A 25,687-nucleotide genomic window follows, 5' to 3' on the forward strand; every position below is an offset into this window, starting at 1 on the left:
TAATAAGAGTTTCTAGTGTCCCTTAATGCAGATTTACAACCTTATGAACAGCATAAGGAAATAACTTTTTTTTTTGGTGTTCTTTAATTATTGCTAACATCTTGACTCTGGGAATGCCATGACTCTTGCATTTATTCCAAGTTGGCCATTTGATTACATCTTTCTGTTTTCAACTTATAAAAAAACAACTTTGGTACTCTGAGGACCTTTGGAAATATTTGGTGTCAGAAATTCGAGAAAGCCAAAGTATTATGCACGGAATATTCATAACCACCTGGGCTCCCTACTTAATAGTCAGCTCACTGTTTCAGATTTATAATTTACATCTCATATACTGCACTTCTATTTGTTTCTGGATCCACTTCTTGAGGAATCACAATGCATTGACAGTAGTAGAATTTACTAAGTATTGCTTACCAGAATCAGGAATGAGGACCTCATCTATCAAATGTATAACACCATTATTTGTCACAATGTCCTTTTTGTTAACCATTTTGATTCCATTTACAGTTATGCTGTCACCATCACATCCTATCTCAATTGTGTTTCCTTCTAGGGTCTCAAAGACTGCACCTCCCATGATAGCTTCAGAACACTGGAGAGTGTTTAAAATATGGTACTTCATGAGCGCTGAAAGACACAATGAAAAGTTTTTAGATCAAGAGAAATAGCATAGAGCATTTAAAAGACATACTTATTATAAAATCAGTATTCTTAAGAAATGTATTACAAATAATTGTATTGCATTATACATGTGTTATATAAACTTAAGTATTAACTGGTATTTTTAAAAAATGTGTAAATATGCTAGGACAGTTTTTCCCCATAAAGTATAGAATAGAAATAATTCAGCTCAGTAGAAAATAAGACAAGATCATCTCTGTGAAATAATTTGTAGAGTTTTAGGTAAAATGTTAGATCAAGTTACTACTAACCTGAGAGTAATTTGTCATGTGAAAGTAAGAATTATTCTCATTAGAGAACTTTAGTTAGATGTTACAAATACCTGCTCCAAAATAACCAATTAATACCTAGCATTAGCCACTTATAACAAAATTCCTGTACATAATTTAAAGGGGCTATATGGGATTGAAGGGTAAGATAAACAGTATACTGGATAAATCTAAAAAGTAAGATTTATTAGACACTTAGTTGTGGGATATAAGTGTCAATAGTATTATATTTATATATGTTAACTAAGTTTTATCCAGTCAAAATTAAATATTAAAATATAAGGAATTAAAAAGAAGTTAACTTCTCTAGAACAACAACTAATGGCCAATGAGAGCCATACAATGATCTGAACTCAATGATCTATTTTACCAAAAATAGTAGAACTGAATAATATATATAGTATTTATATTGATCTAATATTTATTTTCAATATTTGCTAATCCTATTTATTGTCTGCTACTTAATTACTTGACAGAAGTACATATGTGTGACATAGAACAGTCTTCTTTAATTACACTAAAATAATGATAAGGTTTGACGTTTGGAGGCCATTATAGCTTTTATTTAGGTTTTACTCCTTGCTTTGTGTTCTGGGATCACACCTGGATATGCACAAGGTACATATCTTATCTAGTGCTGAGAATCAAACCTAACTCAACTGCTTCGAGAAAAGTATCCTAATAAACTTTACTATCTCTTCAATTTCTAATTACAAAAATTATTTTAAAAAATTTAAAGTATTTTGAATCACCCATCTGAATAATTTTTTCTTTGTTTTTGTTTACCCATACAGGTAGTTCTATTGTTACATAATCTTTTTTTATTTTAGTTTCTACTTAAAAATCTTTGAAGGCTCTTATAGAAAAACACATTTTATTTTTTCTCAGAGGCGTACCTAGTGATGATCAGATTCTGTCAGTCACTACTTATTATGGGAGTGTGGTGGGGAGATGTGTTGAGAATTAAACTCAGAGCCTTAAATCTGTAAGAAAAATTTGCTACCCTTTTGAGGTATTTCCAAACCAAGGAAGACATTTTAGTACCTTCAGAAGCCACTTTGTCTCCCATAATCCTTTGTAGGACACCTCGCGGAAGTTTCTCAAAAGCTTCATTGGTAGGCGCAAAGAGTGTAAAGTGACCATCCCTTCCCAAAGTCTCCAATATATCAGATGTGATAGCTGCTGCCTGAAATATAAGAATGCACATTGGGAAGTTAAAAAAAATACTACACTTTTAGTCTAGGTGGACTTGAGAGAGCTGAGTCTAGAAAACAACAGATGTTTGCTTTTATTAGATCTTTATGAACTATCTTTTGACACAGTCATCTCTTTTATAACTTGCTCCAAGCTGTGCTCATAAGATAATAATTCTGCCATTGTTTGTACGGAATATCTTGTAGTATAACTGTGATAGACAAATTCTAAATATACTAGATTCATCATCATGCAACATTTCATTCTTTAACTTATTTAGATAAATAATATTATTTCATATTAAGAGATGATTTCTTCTGTAAAATACAACTCTTTCCTTTCATGAACCTTATGTTTTTGATTTCTGCCAGATTTTTTTTAAATAGAGGTTTTATATTTTATCCTTTTTACATTCTTGAAAAGGAGAGAGAAAGAATTTTATTGACCCAAACTGCTGCTACTTTTTATACTTACCCTAAAGGAGGAAAGATCATCCTCTGCTTCAATGAAGTCTTGAATTGAAGTACCAATTTGTGTAAGGACACGGTCAATAACATGTACAACACCATTTGTTGCAATTTGATTCCCATGAATGATGCGAGCACAGTTAACAGTGACAACCTATAATTATTTGAAAAATTAAAACGAAAATATCAGACCTATCCATTAACCACAGAGATTTTAAGCTCCTTTCATTTTTCTTATGATCGGTTAGAGAAAGAAATCAACATCATAAATGTGAGTGCTAAGAGTGAATACCTACATATCAATCACTATGTCTAAAACAGAAACTGGAAATTTAGCCAGTTGAGTGCTCAAGTCCATTTGAGCATAAGGAAAATATGTGTTTTTTTTTCAGTTGAGATGGTGTTTTTACTCTTCTTTGATGAGTCAAATTATTTATAATATGGAACAGAAGATTGCAGAATGATGTTTAATCAGTTCTATAAAAAACATTAGATGAATTCTAAAATAATAGAAACAATTACTCTTAAATATAATTACATCATTTTTTAAAACAGTTTCCACATTACCATTGACCATTTTTGTGTGTCTGGAATATTGACTGTTGAAAGAGCCTTATGATCTTATTGGAAGTTTCCCAGATATCTACTTATAAAATATACAGAAATCCAAATTAGTTTAGTTGTTATAAAGTAATATTAAAAGAAAATCCACACTTTTAGAAAACCTCTAATATATTTTTATTTGTTACCTTTTTTATGATTATTTTATTATTTTATTTTTTTGGAAGATCACACCCAGCATTTTGGGTTTACTCCTGACTCTGAAAGCTCAAGGATCATGTGGTTGCCCAGGAAAGTGAAACCAGTAGATTGCATACAAGGCAAGTATCCTGCCTACTATACTATCTCTTCAGCCTTTGCTTATTATTTTAAACAGAAAACTAAAAAATCCTTTATTATAACATTTACTATATCCTATAACTGAACTATTTAATATTTCCTCACACTCACCTTTTCATGGAAATTAGTCATTAAATTAAAAATACACATGTCAAGATGCAGAGAAAAGGCATAACATGGCACTCATAATCATAAAAATCTTTGCTATTTTTGTGAACATTAGATAAAATACATAGAAAAGCTAAAGGTTATATTTTTCAGAAATGTATTTTTATTAGTGAAACTTACCCCATTGGGATAATGATTGATAAAAAGCCCCAAATTGTTATACATTGAAGGAACAATTATGCCATTTTTCAAGTCCTTAGTCAGCATTCTCTTATTAACCATGTGGCTATGTAAAGCATTCAATAATTCAACATTGACATTGTTCTCCAAACCTCTACGAATAACCTAAAAAAAAGCAAATGATAAAGCTTATTTTGTTTTACTTTAGTATTGCTCTAAAATTGCTTAAAATTACAATTGCAATTGCAGTGTCAAGGATTGAATTCAGGGCCCCATGCATACAAGCCTGAGCTCTACTATGGAGTCACATATTGCCCCAAGTAAATATTAATTTACTTTGATTATTGAAAAATTCCATTAATATCATTATTTTCTCTTTTGCTATGGTATCATTGACTTATTGTGATTGTTTAGCCTAATTGAAATAATTCACTTCAAATTAATTTAGTTCAGCTGACCATAGAAATTTGTTATTCTGCTAACAGATGCTGGTGTTTCAGAATGCGTGGTTACTTATGAAGACAAAAGACATTTTAAATTAAATATATTGACGAAGAGACAATATTGATAAAAGGTATAAGTAGAGAAATGATAAAACAGTGAATAGTAAACTAATAAGAAGGCATTATATTTGTATGCAGTATTTTATTTTTTAACAATATTTTGTTTATTTAATTAGTATTCATGAATTTAATCATTCTATATTTGGTGCATGAGAAATAAATAAAATAAAGTCTCTAGCTATAAGGTCCTTATATAGATTCAGGAAAAATAAGTGTCATGAGATAATAGATACAAGGAGAAATTTGTTTACAAAGAGAAAATAGACACAGTTACTTAAAAAAATCTTTACATAAAAGAGAAAAGAGCTGGAAGTTCCAGCTCACCTCAGGAGCTCACCACAAAGAGTGATGAGTTTAGTTAGAGAAATAACTACATTTTGAACTGTCCTAATAATGAGAATGTATGAGGGAAATGGAAAGCCTCTCTAGAGTACAGGCGGGGGTCGGGTGGGGAGGAGGGAGATTTGGGACATTGGTGATGGGAATGTTGAACTGGTGATGGGTGGTGTTCTTCACATGATGAAACCCAAACACAATCATGTATGTAATCAAGGTGTTTAAATAAAATATAAAATAAAATAAAATAAAGAATAAAAAATTCTTTTCATAGTGTAGGAATGCTATAATTTTGATTCTAAATTCATATAATGACACAGGTGGATGTTGGGAGAGAAAAAGTTTTCCAGTTATGTTATCACAGCTTTTGATGTATTTCAAAAATTTAGAATAAATGTAGAAAAGTATATGATTAAAGGTAATGGAAGACTTTAATGTAAAATATTAACATTAATAGTAGTTGAAACTCATGAAGATTTTGTGACAGTGGCATATAATGTTTAGACAGGACTTTTGGAAGATTGATCCTTGACAAATAGTAGAATACATAAGGGAAAAGAGGGGTGAAACAGGAGTTGTATGACTAATATTAGTTTATATGAAATGAAGAGAGAGGTAAGGATGATTTCGTTTTTCAGTCACTGGAATTGGTACTGACAATTGTGGTAAAAAGGCAACAGATTTAACGATGGCTAAAAATAAATTGGAAGGGGAGTAAAAAATATATTCTGAACAAGCTTATATTTGTATTATGTAAACAAGTTATACAAGAAACAAAATCGATGATTTATGCACTAGCATAAACTGAATATATCAGAAGTCTATCTAGACAACAGAGTTTCATTTCTAGAAGAGATTATAGTTAGATCTATTCTTAAATCAAAGACAAAGAGAAACCAATGGAGGGAGCCCCAAAATGATTAGAGACAATCAGAAGAGAGTTAGAAACTTTCTAATATAAATAAATGCACAGATTCTGGAAGATAATACAGTCTACAATTTATTATTTTACCTAGAGTTAAATATCAATCTATATTTATATTAACTATATAGTAGAAATATTATTTACATGATCAGTTTTACAAATTTGGAAACTATAATTCAATATGTTTTATATCAAGACTATGGCCAAAAGTCTGTAAATATAATGCAATTATTCACAAAACTTCATTTAAATATTCATATATGGCCAGAGCAATAGCACTGTGGCAGGATGTTTGCCTTGCATATTTCGACCAGGTTTGATCCCTGTCCTGCCATATGATCCACCGAGCATGCCAGTAATGATTTTTGAGCTCAGAGCCAAGAGTAACCCCTGAGTGCTGCTGGGTGTGGCTCCAAAACCAAAACTATCAACATTAGAGCAGTTCTTTGCCTGCATATATAATTAAGATAAAATTATATTTATATATATTTAAATGCTCCTAGACTTAACTTACTATGAGGTTTATTATTGTAAATTAAATATATTAATTTATAACAAAAAGGAATGAAGAAAATGGACTAATTGTAAGAGATTGTTCAACCCAGCATTACTAATTTATTTTAATTTTATTTTTTCCTTTTTATTTAAACACTATTACAAAGTTGTTCATGATTAAGTTTCAGTCTTACCAGTAGGAAGCTTGTTACAAGTAGGACAAGAAGGGATCACTATAACAATGATAGTCAGAAATGATCACTCTAGACTGTAAAATCACTCAACAAAGCAGTAGTATCTCCAGTCCCAGGTGAACGAGTCTGAATCAGGGTCGCACATTAAATAATCCAGACTAGGCTGAGGCTGAAACACGGATAGACTGTCCATCTTCTACCTAGTATCTCCACCAACTTGCCTGCCAGAACTTTGTTTTATTGAGCACAGAGACAACTCCTAGGTGGGTAGCTATCCTGTGTCTGTCTCTCCCAGGTTTACATATAAGATGATATTTTGGGTAAGGCCAAGTTGTAAACAAACAAATACAAAGAAACCAGGGATATCTTTTTTTCTATGTAGGTAAAATAAGATGTAACCTAGCACTGGACAATACAGTGTTGAATGGAGATAAAGTGATATGTATGGTACCTTTTCTTCTTCTTTTTTTTGAGAGGTCATACCTGGATGCTAAGGGGTTATGCCCAGTTCTGCATCAGATATCATGGGGGACAATGTGGGATACTGGGGATTGAACCTGGATGTGCAACATGCAAAGTAAATGCCCTTTCCACTGTACTCTGGCTCCAGTCCTTAGGTAGCCTTTTAAGTTCTTTAGTTTATAAAATTATTGAGTAGTTATTTATGAATATATTAAAGTACTTTTCTTTTTATTTTATAATAAGGTAATATAACTTTCATTATTATAAATTATTTTATTTATTAATATATTAAGTTACTATTCTTTTATCCTGAATTATTCACCCCTATACAACCAGTATTTATATATAAATACAATAGAAAATATAATTTTGATTAATTTCCAAGTTAAAAAAATTAAAATATAACAATAGCAAATAAGATAACATGATTATATTAATAAAAAATATTAATTACAGAATCCAAGTTGTCCCAGGCCTCATTACTTGGTGCAAAGTAAGTGAATGATCCTTTTCCTTCAATCTCTTCCCTCAGTTTTGAGACATCAGAGTAGTGCTGTGTGGTGGTGGCTCCCACAATGCCCAGTGTCCCATAAACATGATCAATAGGCATAACTGAAAGAAACAGGAAAGGAATGAGTATTATGACTATTACATTATGTTTGTGCTTTACAATGTGCTTCTCAATATACTTAAGTGATTTTTTTACAATAAAATTTTACGTATTATAGAATTTTTTTATAAAATTTGCCATGTTAAACAACATAAAAACTATAAAAACTATTATTTCATATATTATTGGGTGGGAGTATAATAAAACTTAAATCTGAGATTAATATTTAGTCTACTTAGGTGTCAGTCCTGCTTTGTAAGTAATAAATCATTCAGTTTTAATCAGTAAATGTCTCTTATTTATCAATATAAAAAGGGTTTTATCACTTTATCATGACAGAAGTGATACTCTCATTGATCACTAAGAAAGGCAAAGATGTTTCTTTTCATATTGGTGAAAAGCTTCTAAATAGTAAAATTAAAATTCTGTTATAAAGGAACATAATTTTTATGTTTGGGTCTTTTAAAAAATAGATAAATTCCCATTATGATTTCAGAAAGGGAACAGAAAAAAATATCTTATATTTCCAAAATATTTCTCCTGAACCTCAGAGAAATATACGTGAATTTAACCAGATGTTTGTTGCAACCAATTTATTTTTCACTGTGTTTTTGATATCAACATAACTTGGAAAGTATCATAGAAGAAATAATTGCATTCATGAGTATACCAAGCTAAAAATAAATAAATCATAAAAAATAATATGTAGGAGACTGGAACCATAGCACAGTGGTAGGGCGTTTGCCTTGAGCACGGCTAACCCAGGATGGACCCCGGTTCAATTTTGACGTCCCATATGGTCCCCCAAGCCAGGAGCTTCTGAGCGCATAGCTAGGCGTAACCCCTGAGCATCACTGGGGTGACCCAAAAACAAACAAGCAAAAAATAAAGTAGTCTCTAAAAGAAATAATAATGATCAGGTTAAAATGGGGCAAAATTTGATGAAAATGATAAGAAATACTGAAAATACACAAACCAGAGAGATAGTACAGGTATTAAAAAAAAGCACTTACCCTACATGTGGCCAGTGTGAATAAAATCCTTGAATAAAGTGCTGTATTGAATGAGGCCCAAATATCAAAGGAAAAGATCTTTTTTTTCATAACTGCTATCAGGTGTTTCTTAGTATTATTTATGCAAAAGGACTAGGAGTACTGAATTGATTATAAAGTTAAGACAGGAAAATGATATGTCATGGTTAACACCTTAGGGACCCTCAAGGCATTTACCTTGATATTTATTTTGTAGGTGTATTGATCCATATGGATGTACAGACTAATCTGTAAATACAGTCAAAAAGCTATGACTGAACAAGAGGATTTTGTAATGGGTATGTGACCCTAAAGGTGAGGGTTCCAGTGCATATTACTCATTAAGAAAAATTGGGAGGTCTAGAACAGATTTTGTTAGGGAAGAGAGAAGAGACATAAAAGGGGTATGATAGTAGTTAACAAATATCTGAATGGCCTTTTTTTTTTTTTTTTTTTTTGGTTTTTGGGCCACACCCGGCAGTGCACAGGGGTTACTCCTGGCTGTCTGCTCAGAAATAGCTCCTGGCAGGCACGGGGGACCATATGGGACACCGGGATTCGAACCAGCCACCTTTGGTCCTGGATTGGCTGCTAGCAAGGCAAACACCACTGTGTTATCTCTCCGGGCCCTGAATGGCCATTTTTTAAAAGAGAAATAAGATAAAGCATTTATTCTCTGACAGTTATACTAAATTAAATTTCATTAGGAGGAAGTTTATAAAATTAGAGCTGATCAACTAAAGATGAGGAGGACTTGACAAACATTTTTATCATTAAACATTATCTCTCTAGACAAGGTCAAAGAAAGGGATTATTTTCAAGAGAAACATTTTGAGTACTGAAGGAAAATTGAACTAATTTAAAGTGTAGCTGAGTTTCTATGACATGTTTGGCTCAACATCCCAGGATTTCAGACTCTGCCACTATGGCAAGTTTGTGATTAACACCCAAGAATTTGGGATTTATTATTGTGGTAATACACACACACACACACACACACACACACACACACAGTTGGCTTGTATACAAGTTGAAATATGTCAACTTTTATCTTAAACAGGACAAGTTCCTTATTTAATTTAGAGAATAGAATTTTACCTGCTGGACAGCCTTTTGTTCCCTCCATTCTCATATAACCTGGGCAGCATTCATATAATACAGTCCTGTACGTTGGAAGATCAGTATTAAAATAAATAATTATATCAACTACATTTTGATGACTTATAGCTATGAATTATTGAATATATAGAATAAGATTATCTACTCTTCTTAACAGCAAAATACTTTTATTAGTATTTATTTTCTCTCTCTAATCTCAAAGTTTCAAGATTTTGAGTCAAAAGAATGAAGTTTAGTTTCCAGCTACTTGAAATGTGTGACCATGAGTAATTCAGTTAACAAATTTGGGTCTTAGTTTTTCAAACTAATATAAATGTAGTAACACCATACTACTCATTGTATGTATACTTGTAAATCTCAAAATGATACTTAGAAATCACTTCTAAATTATGAATTTTAGAAGTGATAGTAATATAAAGTTACTAGAACTAGAGGCATTGAGAATTAAATAACTTTTTATTTTTTGTTTTTTTGGACCACACCCGGTGACACTGAGGGGTTACTCCTGACCATAAATAGCTCCTGGCTTGGGGGACCATTTCAGACACCGGGGGCTAGAACCACGGTCATTCCTAGGTTAGTGTGTGCAAGGCAAACACCCTACCATTTGCACCACTTCTCCGGACCCAAGAAGTAAATACATTTTATCAATAAAATCAATAAATCCTTTTATGCACCAATAATGATGGAGAAGAAATGGACATAAAAATATCCCATTCACGTTAGTGTCACACAAACTCAAATATCTTGGAGTCAACTAAAGAGATGCAAGACCTATACAAAGAAAACTACAAAATACTGCTTCAATAAATAAAAGAGGACACAAGGAAATGGAAATACATACCCTGCTCATGGATTGACAGGATTAACATTATTAAAATGGCAATACTCCCCAAACATTGTTAAGATTTATTTCTGATTTTTAAACATCTACATCTACATCTAGAAATAACAAAAATCTTTAGCATAAATAGCGATTTTAATAAATACTTACATAATATTCTATTTCTCAATAGAAAAAATGATGATCAATATTGAACTAAGAGGTAGGAATATTAAAAATAAAGAGAAAACACAATAATTTAATATCCTTTTTATTAATCTAGTGATATGTATCTAGTGACAATTACTACAGATTAATTATCTGTACTTTAGTAATGATACATACAGTTTCTAATTCAAATGTTATTTATTCTGGCTTTTCTCTGATTGTGATAACTTTATTCAAGAAGGATGAAAAATTTTGGTTTAGATAAATATTGCAAAAAATAATAGATATTCTCACATAATAAAGTATGCCAAATGTACAATTTAGAAAAATATAATTTTTAATATAATAAAGGTGTCAGAGAGCACACATTTAAATAATATTAAAAATTGAAGATATGCTCATTAATTGGTTATCCATGATTACTATTTTATTTTCTATTTATTTATTTTATTTAATTTTATTTTGGTTTTTGGGTCACACCCAGTGGTGCTCAGGGGTTACTCCTGGCTGTCTGCTCAGAAATAGCTCCTGGCAGACAGGGAGGACCAAATGGGACACCGGGATTGAAACCAACCACCTTTGGTCCTGGATTGGCTGCTTGCAAGGCAAACACCACTGTACTATCTCTCCGGGCCCTTCTATTTATTTATTAATGTTTTTTAAAGTACTAGTCTGTACATATATATGTAAATGTAAGAGAGTATTAAACATGAATGAAAACGATCCCTAGAATGGAATATTGACTTAAAGATAAATAAGTCATGATCAATTAAATACAAAATGGCAATTTCAAAATTTTCCCTAATGCATAAGTTATCTCAAAAATGATTACATTGAAAATATATGTGAATTACGTGGAACTTTATGAAAATGTTAATATGGCCTCTAGGAAAATTTAATTTCATGGATTCCCCAGACAAATACATTGAATATTGGATGCCAAGAAACTTATTCAATTTTATTCATGTAATCTGTTTCAAATATTTAAAAATAAAGATGCATAATTTAAACTCAGGACTAACAATACTTACTTGAGGAGAAATAGGGAATAAAAGGAAACAAATTAACAAATATTATTATGATACATTATAGTATTAACTCAATAATTAGTTCTAACAAAGAAAAAATAATCCAGAAAATTTCCAGCAGCAGAGAGGTGGCGTTAGAGGTAAGGTGTCTGCCTTGCAAGGGTTAGGACGGACCTAGGTTTGATAACCTGGCATTCCATATGGTCCCCCCAAGCCAGGAGCGATTTCTGAGAGCATAGCCAGGAGTAACTCCTGAGCGTCAATGGGTGTGGCCCCAAAACTAAACAACAACAACAAACAGAAAATTTCCAAACAATTTATTGCAATTTCAGTGAATAGTTGAACAATAAAGTTTTCTCTGTTTTTTTTTTTTTTGAGACAACATTTGTGCTACACTAAACTCAAAGTCCTATATGGTCAATAGAATAAATCAAGAGCAAAGAAAAATCATTACTATGCATATATATCTTTTTGTTTGGGAAATTTATTTTTGTTATCAGAACTGTACCTAAATTATAATGAAAATTTTAACTGAAAATGTTTACTTACATTCATTAAAGGACATCATCAAAATATTTTATTATTGGGCAAGTATATGATGTGGGAAATATCTTACACCTAAAAAACTTTCTGTTTTTAATTAGATTTGACTACTTTCCCAAATCCCCAAAGCAACTGCTCACAGAAAGCAAACATTTCTGTGAGCTGATACTTAAAGCCCTCAAGATGTCTTCGGAAATTTAACAGCTGCAAACAGATGGAAAACACACATTCTTCCTGTCACTCTTATTAATTTCTTTGGCTATTTGCAACTAGCAACTAGCATTTAAAATTTATTGCAAAGCACAAATGTACATGTGTTTGTGAAAATGAAGCTACTTGGAGGAACAATAATTTAACAAAGGAAACTATATTTCTGGTAAAAAGCCAGGCTTCAAAGCATTTTCTTTATTTTTTTCCTTTTAAAGAGTCTAGAAAGAATTTTGGCATACATTTTGAGTAAGCCTTGACATCTTTAAAAATATTTAGATGACTAAAGTAAGATTATATTATATGACTTTAATTTCCAATCAGGATGTAATAAAGATTTCCCCTAACTTCCCACTATAGTTCCTTTCCTAGGTAGTCAATTGTAATCCAGATATGCCAAAAGTATTAACAGGAGAACCCTGATGGTCAGACTGAAAACTGGTGTCTGACATGCAACAAGGTCAACAAGATCACTGTAACAATAGATTTGCTACATAATATTGGGTCTGATTCACAGTTTAACGGTATACTTTCAATTAAGTAAAATAATATTCACTTTAAAGAAATTAATATAGGTTGAAATCCCAATGAAGATATGAGTGGGATTTAGTAACAAAATGTTGTTGTGTCTTAGGTTTGGTTACTATGGGAAGATGAAGTCTGGTCAAGATTGTACATCTTAAGTAGTTTATTCTCATTTAGAAATTGTAATCCTCTGCATTTAAGACAAGTATCTTCTGAGAACTCTGCATATCAATTTGCTTAAGTGGTTTAAATTTAAGGACAATTAGTATTGTAAATGAGTTATTTATAAATTTTCTATCATCAGCTCATTTTACTTTCATAAACAAGTATTAAGGGCTCTAAAGAATTAAAGAAATCATGTTCAGTATTTAAAGCCATTGTTTTTATTTAGGAATACAACAATAGTAAGTCCTCAAACATTCCACTATGTGAGGTAACTAGAGTTCAATAGCAGCTAAGCAGTTTCTCCTTTAGATATCCTGGTTCCCAGACACTTCCAGAACCAATTAACAAGAAGCCAAGAGGACTCCACTCTTTTTTCTGTTTTTTGTTTGTTTGTTTGTTTGTTTGTTTTTTGCTTCATCCATTGGAAGTTTTGTTGATGATTCTGTGTGCAAAGATCACTTTTAGTGGTACTCAGGGGACTATGTGATACAGTGGATCAAATTCTGACTTTCTGAATGTAAAATTTGTAGGCCACCCTTTGAAATCTCTCTCTAGTCCCTGTTGGTCTGTTTTGACTGGGAGCAATATCTTTAATATCTTGATTTAGTAACTTGTTTAACTTAGCTCCTTCATTTTAACTTGAGAGAAAGGACCATGTGAAGAGTTTGCAACCTTTATATGCCCATGATTTTATATGTGAATATAAATATTTATATGCAAAATATAAAATTTTATATGTGAATATAATATAAATAATATAATACATTTGTGTATATATATAAACTATATCTATTTTGGAGCCATATCTAGTGATGCTCAGAATTAATCCTGGCTCTGCACTTATGATGTACTGTTGGCAGTGCTTGGGGAAACATATGGGATGCCAGCGATGAAACCTAGGACACCTTCATGCAAGGCAAGAGTCTACTCATTTTGCTATGTCTTCAGCGTGCCCTTTCCCAGAATTATATTTTTCTAACCAATATTTATTTAAATAGAAAGATAATATACATGTTTATAAAATCATGAAAATGTTTCATATTTTAAATTTATCAGTGAATTATATAATGAAGTTAAAGAATAATAATCTTTTGGCTATTTAGATAGTTAAATATGTAGTGAAATCATCAAATAAATGATCAGGGCCCAGAGAGATAGCACAGCAGCTTTTGCCTTGCAAGCAGCCAACCCAGGACCAAAGGTGGTTGGTTCGAATCCCGGTGTCCCATATGGTCCCCCGTGCCTGCCAGGAGCTATTTCTGAGCAGACAGCCAGGAGTAACCCCTGAGCACCGCCGGGTGTGGCCCAAAAACAAAAAAAAATAAAAAAAAATAAATAAATGATCAAATGTATTGATCAAATTGATCAATTAAAAATTATATCAAATAAATGATCAAATAAATGTGATCATTTATCACCATTGTTGACACCTGATTTTCTGGCAGAATGGAATGAACTGACTAAATCCTTTCATTTATAAAATGCAAAGAAATTAAATTTTTTCTAAAATCAAACTTTGATTAAGTAAAGAAGTCAACTGGAGTAGTTATAAATTGTATAAATTATGGTGAGCAAATGTTAATTTTGTCCTCAAACTGTTAACTAAGATTGATTAATTTGGGGGCTCAAATTCAATAAAAAAGAAATAGAGGCAAAGAGGACAAATTATTTTTAACCAAAAGTGTGAAATAACATAGTCAATAGCTCCTTGATTCTATAATCAATCACAATCTCTGTGATTTGCTATTTTGAGACTTTATAAAACATAGATTCAGGGATCATGAGATCATCATAGGGGAAAATTTAAGATAATTTCTTCCTTTGTATGTAATACATTAATCTTTTTCAAAGTAACAATTTTAGAGAATATTTTCAAAAAGAAAAGTATTTATGTTCAAGGAAAGCATAGCAGTCATGGTGTTGTCCTAATACTAGCATGTTGAGAAGAAAATGGAGACTTACGTTTTCTTTCCACAGATGGAACCTTGATACCAATTCCTGCATGTACTGAAATATTTCTTTTTGGTGCCCAAAATCTGTTGAAGGGCACACACATTTGGACTGGAAGTTTGAGAAAAGAAAAGAGAGTTAATGTCCTAATGATGAATATATATCATATGGTTTAAGAAATAAGAAAAAAATGTATATATGTGACCTGCATTTTTAACTTGCACAACAAATATAATTCTTGATTAAATCTATCTAGAGTTATAGAAGAGAAAATCTATTTTATCCTTGAAATAAAAATGCCTCAAATGTTCACTGATAAAAATAGGGAATCTAAAATTTAATATAATTTTGTTTATTAATATAATTTAATATAATTTTGTTACTATTTGTTTTAATTTTGATCACAGATCAAAACCAAACTTGCTCTTTTGGAGTGGGAGTGGTCATAGGATTCTCTAGAACAATGAAAATGAGAAAGCAAAGAAACTCAAGTTTTAACTTTTTAACAATAGTATAAAACAATCTACTGAAGTAAATTAATACTAAAATAAATACCATAGCTTCACAAGGAAAATATTTATTAGAGTGAAAATAATAGATCAGAACATCTGCTAGATTTTTAAGTGACTAGCTCTTAAATGTTGGAAGTCATGTTTGTACAGTATAGCAAGAGTACATTTGAATATTGTGAAAATCCCTTTGACACATATAAATAAGTGCCAAGATTCATTTAGAAAGGATTATTAATGTTAGCTTAAGTTACTCAATTATGCCTGATTTTTGTAAATTTTACAGACTCATATGTAAAACAAAGCTGCTTACATAGTCTCTAACAATAGATTTCAAATTTTGAAAACTTCCTTCATGATTTTTGGTATAAAATAAGCAAGTTAAAAATAAAATATTATGCTGAATTTAAATAGGATTGTAAATATATCATGTTACAATAAAATAAATTTAAAAAATTATTTTTAAAAATGCATATACTATCACAGAATATTCTTTGTTTCCATTTGTAAGTAGAAAATCTCCTGAGTAATATATCTGGAATGTTATGTGTACTTGTAATATATGAACAGTCAAGAAATAAAATATAAAAGCTTTTAAAATCAAGCCACCAACTTACCCCTGGTCCCTGCCTCTGATACGGCTATGTGCCAAGATCTTGTCATAATAACCGTTGGCATCTGCAGGGTTAACAACAACCAGCAAGAGCAGAGAACAAATGGGTAAGAAAGGAATCATCTTCAGTCTCTTCATTGCAGTTAGTCCACGAAGAGAACTGGCAGTGGGCTTTAGAGCTCAGAGTTTATATACATGTCAGAGTTGGGGGAGGGAATACTTCATCAACCTGGGAATCTGAACTCTCTCCCAAAAAACATCAGCAACTTCAAGTTGCCAGCTAAGAATTGCTTATGATGATTACATTTACTGAAAACATTGTCTCATTTTCTCTATGTGAGAGATATTTATCTTTACATTAGTTGAATTTTTCTTCATCTTAATAACTAACTCGCTTACATGTTCTTTTTTTGGTTTATTCTTTTGAAACAAAAGCTTTTTAAAATATTTATTTGGTTTGGACTTCACGTTGCATGCTGAAATCTATCCCTTTAAAAGTGCATATCCCTCTTCAATGAGATCATTATTTCATCTTATCATATCTTGTCACATTCAATTCACATAAAAACTACAAGGTTGTTACTTTGTACAGAAGACAAAGGAGGATTCAGTTTTATGATCACAAGGAGTCATGGCTGTTGATTAAAAACAAATCTTTTTTTTATGTTGAAAGATTTAAATCTTGCTGAGTGTGGTAAGTATTCTAACTTGCTGACACATGTAAAGACCACATTTTTCTTTGTAGTTCTAAACTGGGGAGATAACTCACCCTTTACTTTTTTACTTCACCTTTTAAATTTCAAACAGAAAGATTTAACACGATTTTACTTCTAGAAAATCTCTAACTTTGGAAGTGAGGCAGGGAAGAAAAGTATTCCTGCTTTATTGTTGTTTTATGAAATGCTTCACATGATCTAAAACACCTCTAGGAAACTATTTTACTGAGATTCCCCGGAACAAATGCTACCCCTACTGGAGGCAAATGCTACTACTGACTGACCTCACTGTAGCACAATCATTAAAACAGGAAGGCAGGGTCTTTGTCAGAGCTGATCTTTGTTTTTTGTCTGAGTAGCTGAAGTGCCTCAGTATTGCACTATGTACTTGTTAGCCAAGTAAAGACACATTTTGCCACTTCACACACAAATCGCATATTTAGAATACAGGATAAAAAGAATCTGAACATATAATTCAATAGTAAATGAACTAATAGCTGCAACAAGGTCCCCTGATGGCTAAAGTTACTTTCCTAAAGTCATATTCCAGTGTGGTGTCATAGTTTTCCCTCTGCAACAGCCTATTAGTGTTATACCACATCATTTGATTTTAAATCTCAATTCACTTATTTTATGTGGATTCTCCAAGTTGTCTAGTTAAAAGTCTTTTAGGAAAGGTTGGGTCCGGTAAGATATAGTTCAGGTATTAGGGGATTATACTAAATTAACTATATGGTTTTGCCTTTGGGTACTGAAATAATTCTGCAACTTCTAGTTTATGATGAAAACATATAATGACGTAATAAATTCTAAATTTATTTATTCAGAGCCATTTTCCAGTTTCAAAACCTTGGTGTTAAGGCATAAAAGAACACTTAAAAAGTAAAACTAAAGAGATGAAGGGTAATTAATATTTTTCTATAGTTCTTATAAGAAGAATATTATTAATGTACTATCTTTATCATTGTTTGGGAACCACACACAACTGTGCTAAGGTCTTACTCCTGACTCTATTCAGGAATAATTCCTAAAAGACTTGGAAGACTACACATATTTCTGAGGATCCAAACTGGCAAAAGCCTTACCAACTATACTATCTCTCTGGTCCCTAATTTATATGAAATTATGGAAATTTCCATATATATCTGCCTTACTTTTTTAATTATATTTAAATTGTGCAAAAATTATTTATTAGTAATTGCTTGTTGAGTAGGATGAATAGGTTATTTTATGAAAGTGAATTGGTTTATAAAAAATTATTGATAATACACACACATATATATAAAAATCTCTTTCAATTTTAGACTTACAGATATTGTAATATAAGTTATTTATAATCTCAGATATAACACTAGATTTTGGAATTGTAAAGAAGCAAGTCAAGCTTTAAATATACATATTCCTCCAAAATCACCACTATAATGATTACTCATTCTTAGCAGGATTCTCACTAGTATTAATGAAACATTTTATATGAGAAAGCAAGAATTGATATTTTTCCACAAGAAAATTCACTTTTGCTAAATAAAATGGCTTTTGACTGAAGAAGAAATATATTATATAGAAACAGATATACAGACTTATAAAATATGTGCTGAGTAAAGGATTTTTTGAGTAAAGAAGTTTTAAAAAATATTTCAAAATAACAGATAAACTTGTAACAGATAAACAGATAAAATGGGTGAAGAGGTGAATAATAATTAATAATATACTGACATGTTACCTACTTTTTAATAATTACTTTGGTAAAGTGAAACTACAATGATTATTTTTAGAAACAGTTTGATATATTTATTTTTTGTGAAATTGCTATCAAATGGCCTTCTATTTTCAAAGTCTTCCTTTTATTGTGCTCCTTCAGTAGTTTGAGAACACTAAAAATATATTAAATAAAAATTAAAAGTGGAAATGCATTTGTATTTCTATAATGACTCACTTTTATAACTCAATTTCTATAATTAACTCATTCTTCTAGGAGGTATCTTGTATCACTTGATCAAGATTCCATCCTAGCATTACATACAGCTCTCGAGCATCACCAGGAGTGATACCTGAGCTCAGAGCTAGGAATAAACAAACACTAAGCACAATCATGCTGACTCCCCCAAATTATATGTATCTTAATATGTGCTTATGCAATAAAATAGTTTAAAATGGAGATTATTCATCTGTTCATCATGACCATTATATTTTGAGTATTTGTAAATTCTTTGGAACTCAACAAAAGTAGTACTCAATAATAAATATTTATACTTACATGAGTAATATCATCAAGAATACTTGAAAATGAAGGCCAGACAATGCATAAGAACTAGAAATAAATTATGAAGTTAGAAAACAGTAAGAGAATAAAAAGTTAGGGCTATATAAAACATTATATAACTGCAACTTAAAAAGCTGACCTAGTTTCAAAGTAATATTATGATAATATGTGTTATGTGCACCCAACTTAGACTCTATGTGATCAGACAACTACTGTCCAACTCTAAACCCCAGAACCCAGACACAGAACTGATACAGCTCCCTACAATAGTACCAACAACCAAACTCCCCCTCGTAAATTCCTAATAGCTCTGGCACTAACTTATGCCAGTTTTGATATGATATCCTAACAATGAGGAAATGGCAACAACTTGATCTAAGAGCTGGTTGCCCTATCTCATCACCTAATGGTAAGATGAAATAAAAAAAAAACATAGTCCTTTGATTTGTGCAAAACCCAACATCGCTAACTACAGAAGACTGACTTAGTAAACCATGACTGGGCAGAACTTATCCTGAGACCAATAAGAAAGACCCTATCCTAGACTTTGGCCTAGGAATTGTACAAAAACCAAGATATCTAATTCCATAGTCCTCCTTTGACAACTGTGACTGAGCAGAACTTCTGGAACAATAATGAAAGACTCTATCCTAGGCTTCAGCCAAGGATCTGAGCAAAAACAAGACCACTAATTAGAGATAACTTATTACAGAAACCGTGATGGATCAGAACTTCTAGAACTGTAAAGAGAGACTCTATCCTAGACTCTGTCCTATAACCTGTGCAAATACCAAGATCTCTAGCTACATAGGTCTGATCTTATCATCCACAACTTAGCACAAAGTTTCCTGGCACCATAAAAAGAACTTGGGGTGTGAAAATGAGCATGTATGGAGCCCCTTTACTTGTTCGCATGGCAGTATGCTTTAAGGGTGGAGAAATCATGTATCTCTTAGGCCAAGGCAATTCCCTTTGTAATTTCCCCAATACTTACATGCCTATTCAAAAAAAAAAACAAAAACAAAAACAAAAAACTAAACTAAACAGGAAGCACACAACCTTGCCACCCCAGCCCTCCTTCCTTCATTTAGTTTCTTTTTCTTCTTTTTATTTTTTCTCTTTTCTTTTCTATTATTATTATTATTATTATATGGTGGTTGCACTTTTGTTGCTGGGTGCTTTTTTTGTAGTTACTTTTTTATTTTGTTTGTTTTTTGTTCTGTTTTTCTTCTTTTTTCCCTTTCTTCTTTTAAATTGTTATTTATAATCATTAGACGGACTTCTTCCAGTTTGTTACTTCCCAAAAGAACCACACAACTTGAATTATCATGTTCTTTCTCATGAATTGGGGGGGAATGGATGGTACCAGGACCAAAGAGCAATATGAACATTGAATGGAAATAAAAAATGATCATACTTAAACACCAAACCCAAAGTCAACAACAACAGAATCAAAACCCAATTTACAAAAAGCTATACACAGAGGGGAGCAGTTAAACTAGCAGTTTCAGAGGGGGGCAAATGAGAGAGACATGGGATGCATGCTAGGAACAGGGGTTTGGTAGTATAACAATGGCGATGGGAATGGCGCTGATTCATTTTTACTGTGTCCCTTAAATATTATTTTTAAAGATTTATAATTCACTTTGGTCACAATAAAAATTAGTAAAAATAAATTTAAAAAGACAAAGTGATTTTATGATAAATAGTGGGGAAAATTTCAAGCAACTTTGTTAGTCAGATTCTGGGCAAGCTAATTGCACCCTGAAACATAATATATTTTGGGATAGAAGTGGGACAGGAATAATTTTCAGAGAAAAAAAAATGAAAGATAGTCCATGTTGTAAAAATAAATTGAAAAAATCTTGGGAAAAAAACAACTGTCTCCTTTCTAACCTTGCATGATTCAATTTTTTTTTTCTTTCTCTCTTATCCTCAACACAGGACCATATTCTTCTGCTTCATGAAAGTATCTTGCTTCTGGAATGGCAGCATAATCTATTAAGCAGTTTGGAAAAAGATTGAAATCTTGATAATCAAATACAACTTTCAGATTGTAAAGTTTGACCTGCAATAGCATGTCATTAATGTAAACAAAAATGGTTTATTATGCAACCAAAAAAATAAAGTGTCTAAAAGACAGAGACATTTTATTAGCTATTTCAATTCCAATTTATTAGTAATTTGAAAATTATCTTGTGAATTTTAGTAGCTCTAGCTTCTGGAGACTCTGAAATCACTGTACAATCATGCATGTAGCCAGCCATAAACCTTGCACTGTATTCCTAGGAAAAGGCCTAGATTTCAAAACCTGAATATGAAAGCCAAGAAGGAAATATTTTTTGAATAAAATTTTCTTGAATTTGAATAAATCAGAGTTATTTGGCCAGATCTATTTCTAACCCTCCTGCATTTTTTAAAAATATATGACATAGAATCTTAAAAACATTTCCTGGTGCCAAAGTCCTGACTCAAATGGTAGGACACAAAGTGTGTAGACTCGATGTTTTCCTCATATTCATAAATTTATATGTATATATTTTATATATAAATATTTATATATATTATATATTATCCCTTGTTCCATATGTTTCTTTGCATCTGACATTACCAACACTGACTCTCTAAAATCTAAATAAAGCAAGTCAAAATAAAGCAAAATAAAAACATTTTTTCTATTGCCTTACTGTTGTTTCTAGCCTATTTGTAAACTATAGATGATAGAAATTACTTATTTACCACATTGAAATCATTTCCACACTAGGGACAAAAATTTAGAGGATCTCATTCACATCTCTTTTGAATCCTTGAGAGATTAATGATAAACAAGAATATTTCATATATTGAAGATCAGAAGCAACAAGCAACAAACTGGTCAAGTAAAATATTTCTTGGAAATTGGTCTAGACAACTAATTTAGGGAGCCCTTTCCCTCTATCTCTCTACCTGATAATTGAGATGTGTTTGTCCAGAAAGGATACCTTTCACATTGAGATTTATTTTCAGCTTTTAGGAAAGAAAAGGTGAGTATCAGAAAATTCTTTCTTCTATAAAAAGATTAGGGTATTGCTATTTTACCAACTAATTATAATTGTAAATGATATGCTACCTGGGACAAGGTGATCTGGAGCATATTTCTACTCTTTAGGTCCACCCACCTTGGCCAGTAGTTTTTCAGATATCTTTTATATCTGGGTTTACAGCTATGTAAAGTGAAATCCTGGCAAAGACCTAATTGTTTCCTTCGAATAAATGAATGAAATTATCATTTTGCAGAACTAAGTCAACATAAAGCATTTAATTAAAGTAAGCAAAACTAAATATGATATTTTAATCTCTTAAAAATCTTTATAAATCAAAAATAAATTGAACATTAGTATCTGACTAAAAAAAGTCAAAGGGGCACCATATATACTCAGATATGTGTTGCTGACACATTGTGAAATGTGGGACTTCTGGTGCTCTCTAGTATATATACAATAAATTTCCTCCATCTACTCCAACAAATATGATCATTTTTACCTAATACAGCAAAGATAATAAAATTATATTTAGAGTAAGAGTTGACTTACTTAATCTATTCCATTTAATATAGCCTGAAGTAAATATAAAGAATAACATTGTTTAAGCCCATTTAGAAGTGCAGGTTTCCTGTAATAAATGTAAAAATAACATATTCACTATATAAGTTTACTTTTTATTTCTTTCAGGAACCTATCAAATTCTAAATAACAGAGCAGTAGTTCACTAAATATAGATACCACAGCTTCTATCAATTCATCTGTTGATGGGCATTAAGTATGATTCCACGTTTGTTTTACCAATGTGGATAATACTCCTATAAACATAATAAAAAAAACATGGTAGTTACAAGAGAGATAATGAAAGAGTGGTGAGAAAAATAAACACAGGATCTTTGGGTGACATGATAGCATGGGAACTTTGGTAATAGGATAGTAAGAATTATAAAATATATAGAGATGTGAATCATCATCTTTGAAATGCCATGTTATAAACCAGTGCTAAATCAATAAAAAATCTATAAAGAGACATACTTATCTTGGCACAGGTATCAAGCATTCAGTAACTGTAACTATTTGTAGCTTATGATGAAAAACACTTTTATTTAAAATTGTACTTCTCTCTGTTTAATTGTTTTATTTTGTTTTGTTTTGGGAACCACACCCGATGACGCTCAGGGGTTATTCCTGGCTATGCACTTAGAAATTGCTCCTGGCTTGGGAGACCATATGGGACACCAGGGGATGGAACCACTCCATCCAAGGCTAATGTATGAAAGGCAAACACTCTCCCGCTTGCGCCACGGCTCTGACTCCTCTGTTTAATTTTTGTCTTTTTTCTTTAAACCAGTAGTGTGCTTATTTTCCTCTTTGTTTAAACATTGTGGTAACAAAGTTGTTCATCAACTTTGATGAGTTTCAGTCTTACAATGTACATCACTTCTACCCCTTTCCCCTACACCAATGTCCCCTTTCCCTCTCACCTTCCCCCTTGCCTGCCTCAGGAACAGGCAGACAGGCATTTTACTCTTCTCTCTCTGTCTCACAGTCTCTTTCTCTGTCTCTCTTTCTCTCTGTTTGAAAAAATTTTAAGCTAGATGAGTATTAGCAGTTTTTTGTATTAGCAGTATTTACTTGTATTTCTATGGAGACATCTAGTGGACAAACTATAAAAAGCAATGCTTTATTATTATTAAGCTTAAACACTATTTTGCAGTTATACATTTATTTACACATACATTTTTTAAAATTTTGATTATAGCAATTAAATTTAAATGACATATAATAGCATTATAAATTATTTTACATGTACTTTGAAGTGTCAAAATTAAGTTTAATAGTAGTTTCATAATATAATTTAAAATTTTTCAGGCCACAATAAATATATTTTGATTAAAAGTAAAAAGTCTTGGGGCCTGAGTGATAGCACAAAGAGTAGGGCATTTGCCTTGTATGTAGCCAATTGATTCGATCTATGCCATCCCGTATGGTACTCAGAGCCTTCCAAGAATTATTCCTGAGTTCAGATCCAGGAATAACCCCTGAGTACTAATGGGTATGGCCCAAATAAACCAAAAATTAAATTTAAAAAGTCTAGACTTAGTTATTTTTATGTATATAGCTAAAATTAATTTCTGCTTCTTTATGATTTTTTACACTTAAATAGAATAGGGGCATAAATAAAAAATTGTAGGTTAAGTTTTCTAGTTCAAACAAATATTTTGAAATAATTACATCTATAACATGAGTTAACTCATTGGGCTCGCCACATCTTTTCACATTTATTATTCATTATATCTAGAATTTAGGATATTGTTATTTTGATGTCTCTCATAGCATTCCTCACTTTTATGTGGGCAACTTTGTTATAGGGAAAATTAGGACCCTAGTTCTCATCTTTGTTACACATGTACACACACAAACACACCATTTAATATACTTCTAGATCACATGAATACCTAAAATAAAGACAAATTCTCTATATAAAAAAAACTCCCTATTCCTTAGACTAAAACAGAGAACACATATTCCTTAGAATAATACTAAAATTTTAACATTCCATTTGCTACATTTGGTCTGCTTAAATAATAGCCTGAGCTATGAAAACTATAATTAGCAACCTTTTATTTATATTCTTCTTTGTTTTATCTCTTGAGCAGAAAATTTCTCAACTCTCCACTTAGTTCCTTATTATGTTGTTATCTTTTTTATTCTTTTGTCAAAATTATTTTCAAGTTCTCTTCATCCTGCATTTCTAGTGCCTATAATACATGGAATATATTCTCTCTCCATATCTGAAAAACTGTGTCTCTTTACAGGAAAAATAAGAAGCAAAGTTGAGTTTTTTCTCATCTTTTTTTTTTATAGGCTTTCTTCTCTCCTCACCAGTGTAACCTATTCTGCAACACAATTTTTCTTTACTCCTCTACATATCAATGTGATAAGATTAAGATGAAGAGATTTTATTTTGTTTTCAGAAAATCGATTTTCTTGTTCTCTGCACATATCATAAGGATGCTTACTTTCATAGTTCATATTCAAGTTACTTCTTTGCTAAGATGTAAAATTTGAAGTAAACTATTATTTATTACAATATTCTTAACTAAATGATCTTAGCATAATATGGGAAAACAATAATGAAATAGACATTTTTGTTTGTTTGTTTGTTTGGGGGCTAGATACCTTGGTTCTCAGGAATCACATCTAGGACCTGAGCTCAGCGATCGCATCTAGAATGCTCTGGAAACCATATGGGGTGCTAGGAAAACTAGGATAGGCTATGTGCAAGACAAATGTTTTACCTGATGTACCATTGTTTCGCCCATATCTTTTTTATGTTAATGAGCAAATTTATTATAAATTTCTTTTGGGGGGGCTTGGGTCACATCCGGCAGCGCTCAGGGGTTACTCCTGGCTCTATGCTCAGAAATTGCTCCTGGCAGGCTCAGGGGACCATATGGGATACCGGGATTTGAATCACCGACCTTCTGCATGAAAGGCAAATGCCTTACCTTTATGCTATCTCTCCGGCCCCTATTATAAATTTCTTTATCAATTCATAAAAATCAATGAATTAAATTGGGGGGAAAACTCAGCTGTGTTCAGGACTTACTCCTGGT

General features: G+C 31.6%; 1 protein-coding gene across 1 annotated transcript in view; it reads right to left on the bottom strand.

Annotated features, from left to right (window-relative positions):
* POSTN (periostin) overlaps window positions 1-25,687 on the bottom strand; it is a 52,901-nt gene that overhangs the window by 24,725 nt on the left and 2,489 nt on the right. The window contains exons 3-10 of the mRNA XM_049778468.1: window positions 16,073-16,133; window positions 14,959-15,057; window positions 9,517-9,581; window positions 7,232-7,389; window positions 3,803-3,967; window positions 2,622-2,768; window positions 1,998-2,139; window positions 418-630 (exon numbers count right to left, since the gene is read on the bottom strand). Coding sequence (XP_049634425.1) covers window positions 418-630; window positions 1,998-2,139; window positions 2,622-2,768; window positions 3,803-3,967; window positions 7,232-7,389; window positions 9,517-9,581; window positions 14,959-15,057; window positions 16,073-16,133 — 1,050 coding nt within the window. The remainder of the gene's footprint in view (window positions 1-417; window positions 631-1,997; window positions 2,140-2,621; window positions 2,769-3,802; window positions 3,968-7,231; window positions 7,390-9,516; window positions 9,582-14,958; window positions 15,058-16,072; window positions 16,134-25,687) is intronic.

The sequence above is a fragment of the Suncus etruscus genome, chromosome 8 (genome assembly GCF_024139225.1).
Source record: "Suncus etruscus isolate mSunEtr1 chromosome 8, mSunEtr1.pri.cur, whole genome shotgun sequence".
NCBI classification, from domain to species: Eukaryota; Metazoa; Chordata; class Mammalia; order Eulipotyphla; family Soricidae; genus Suncus; species Suncus etruscus.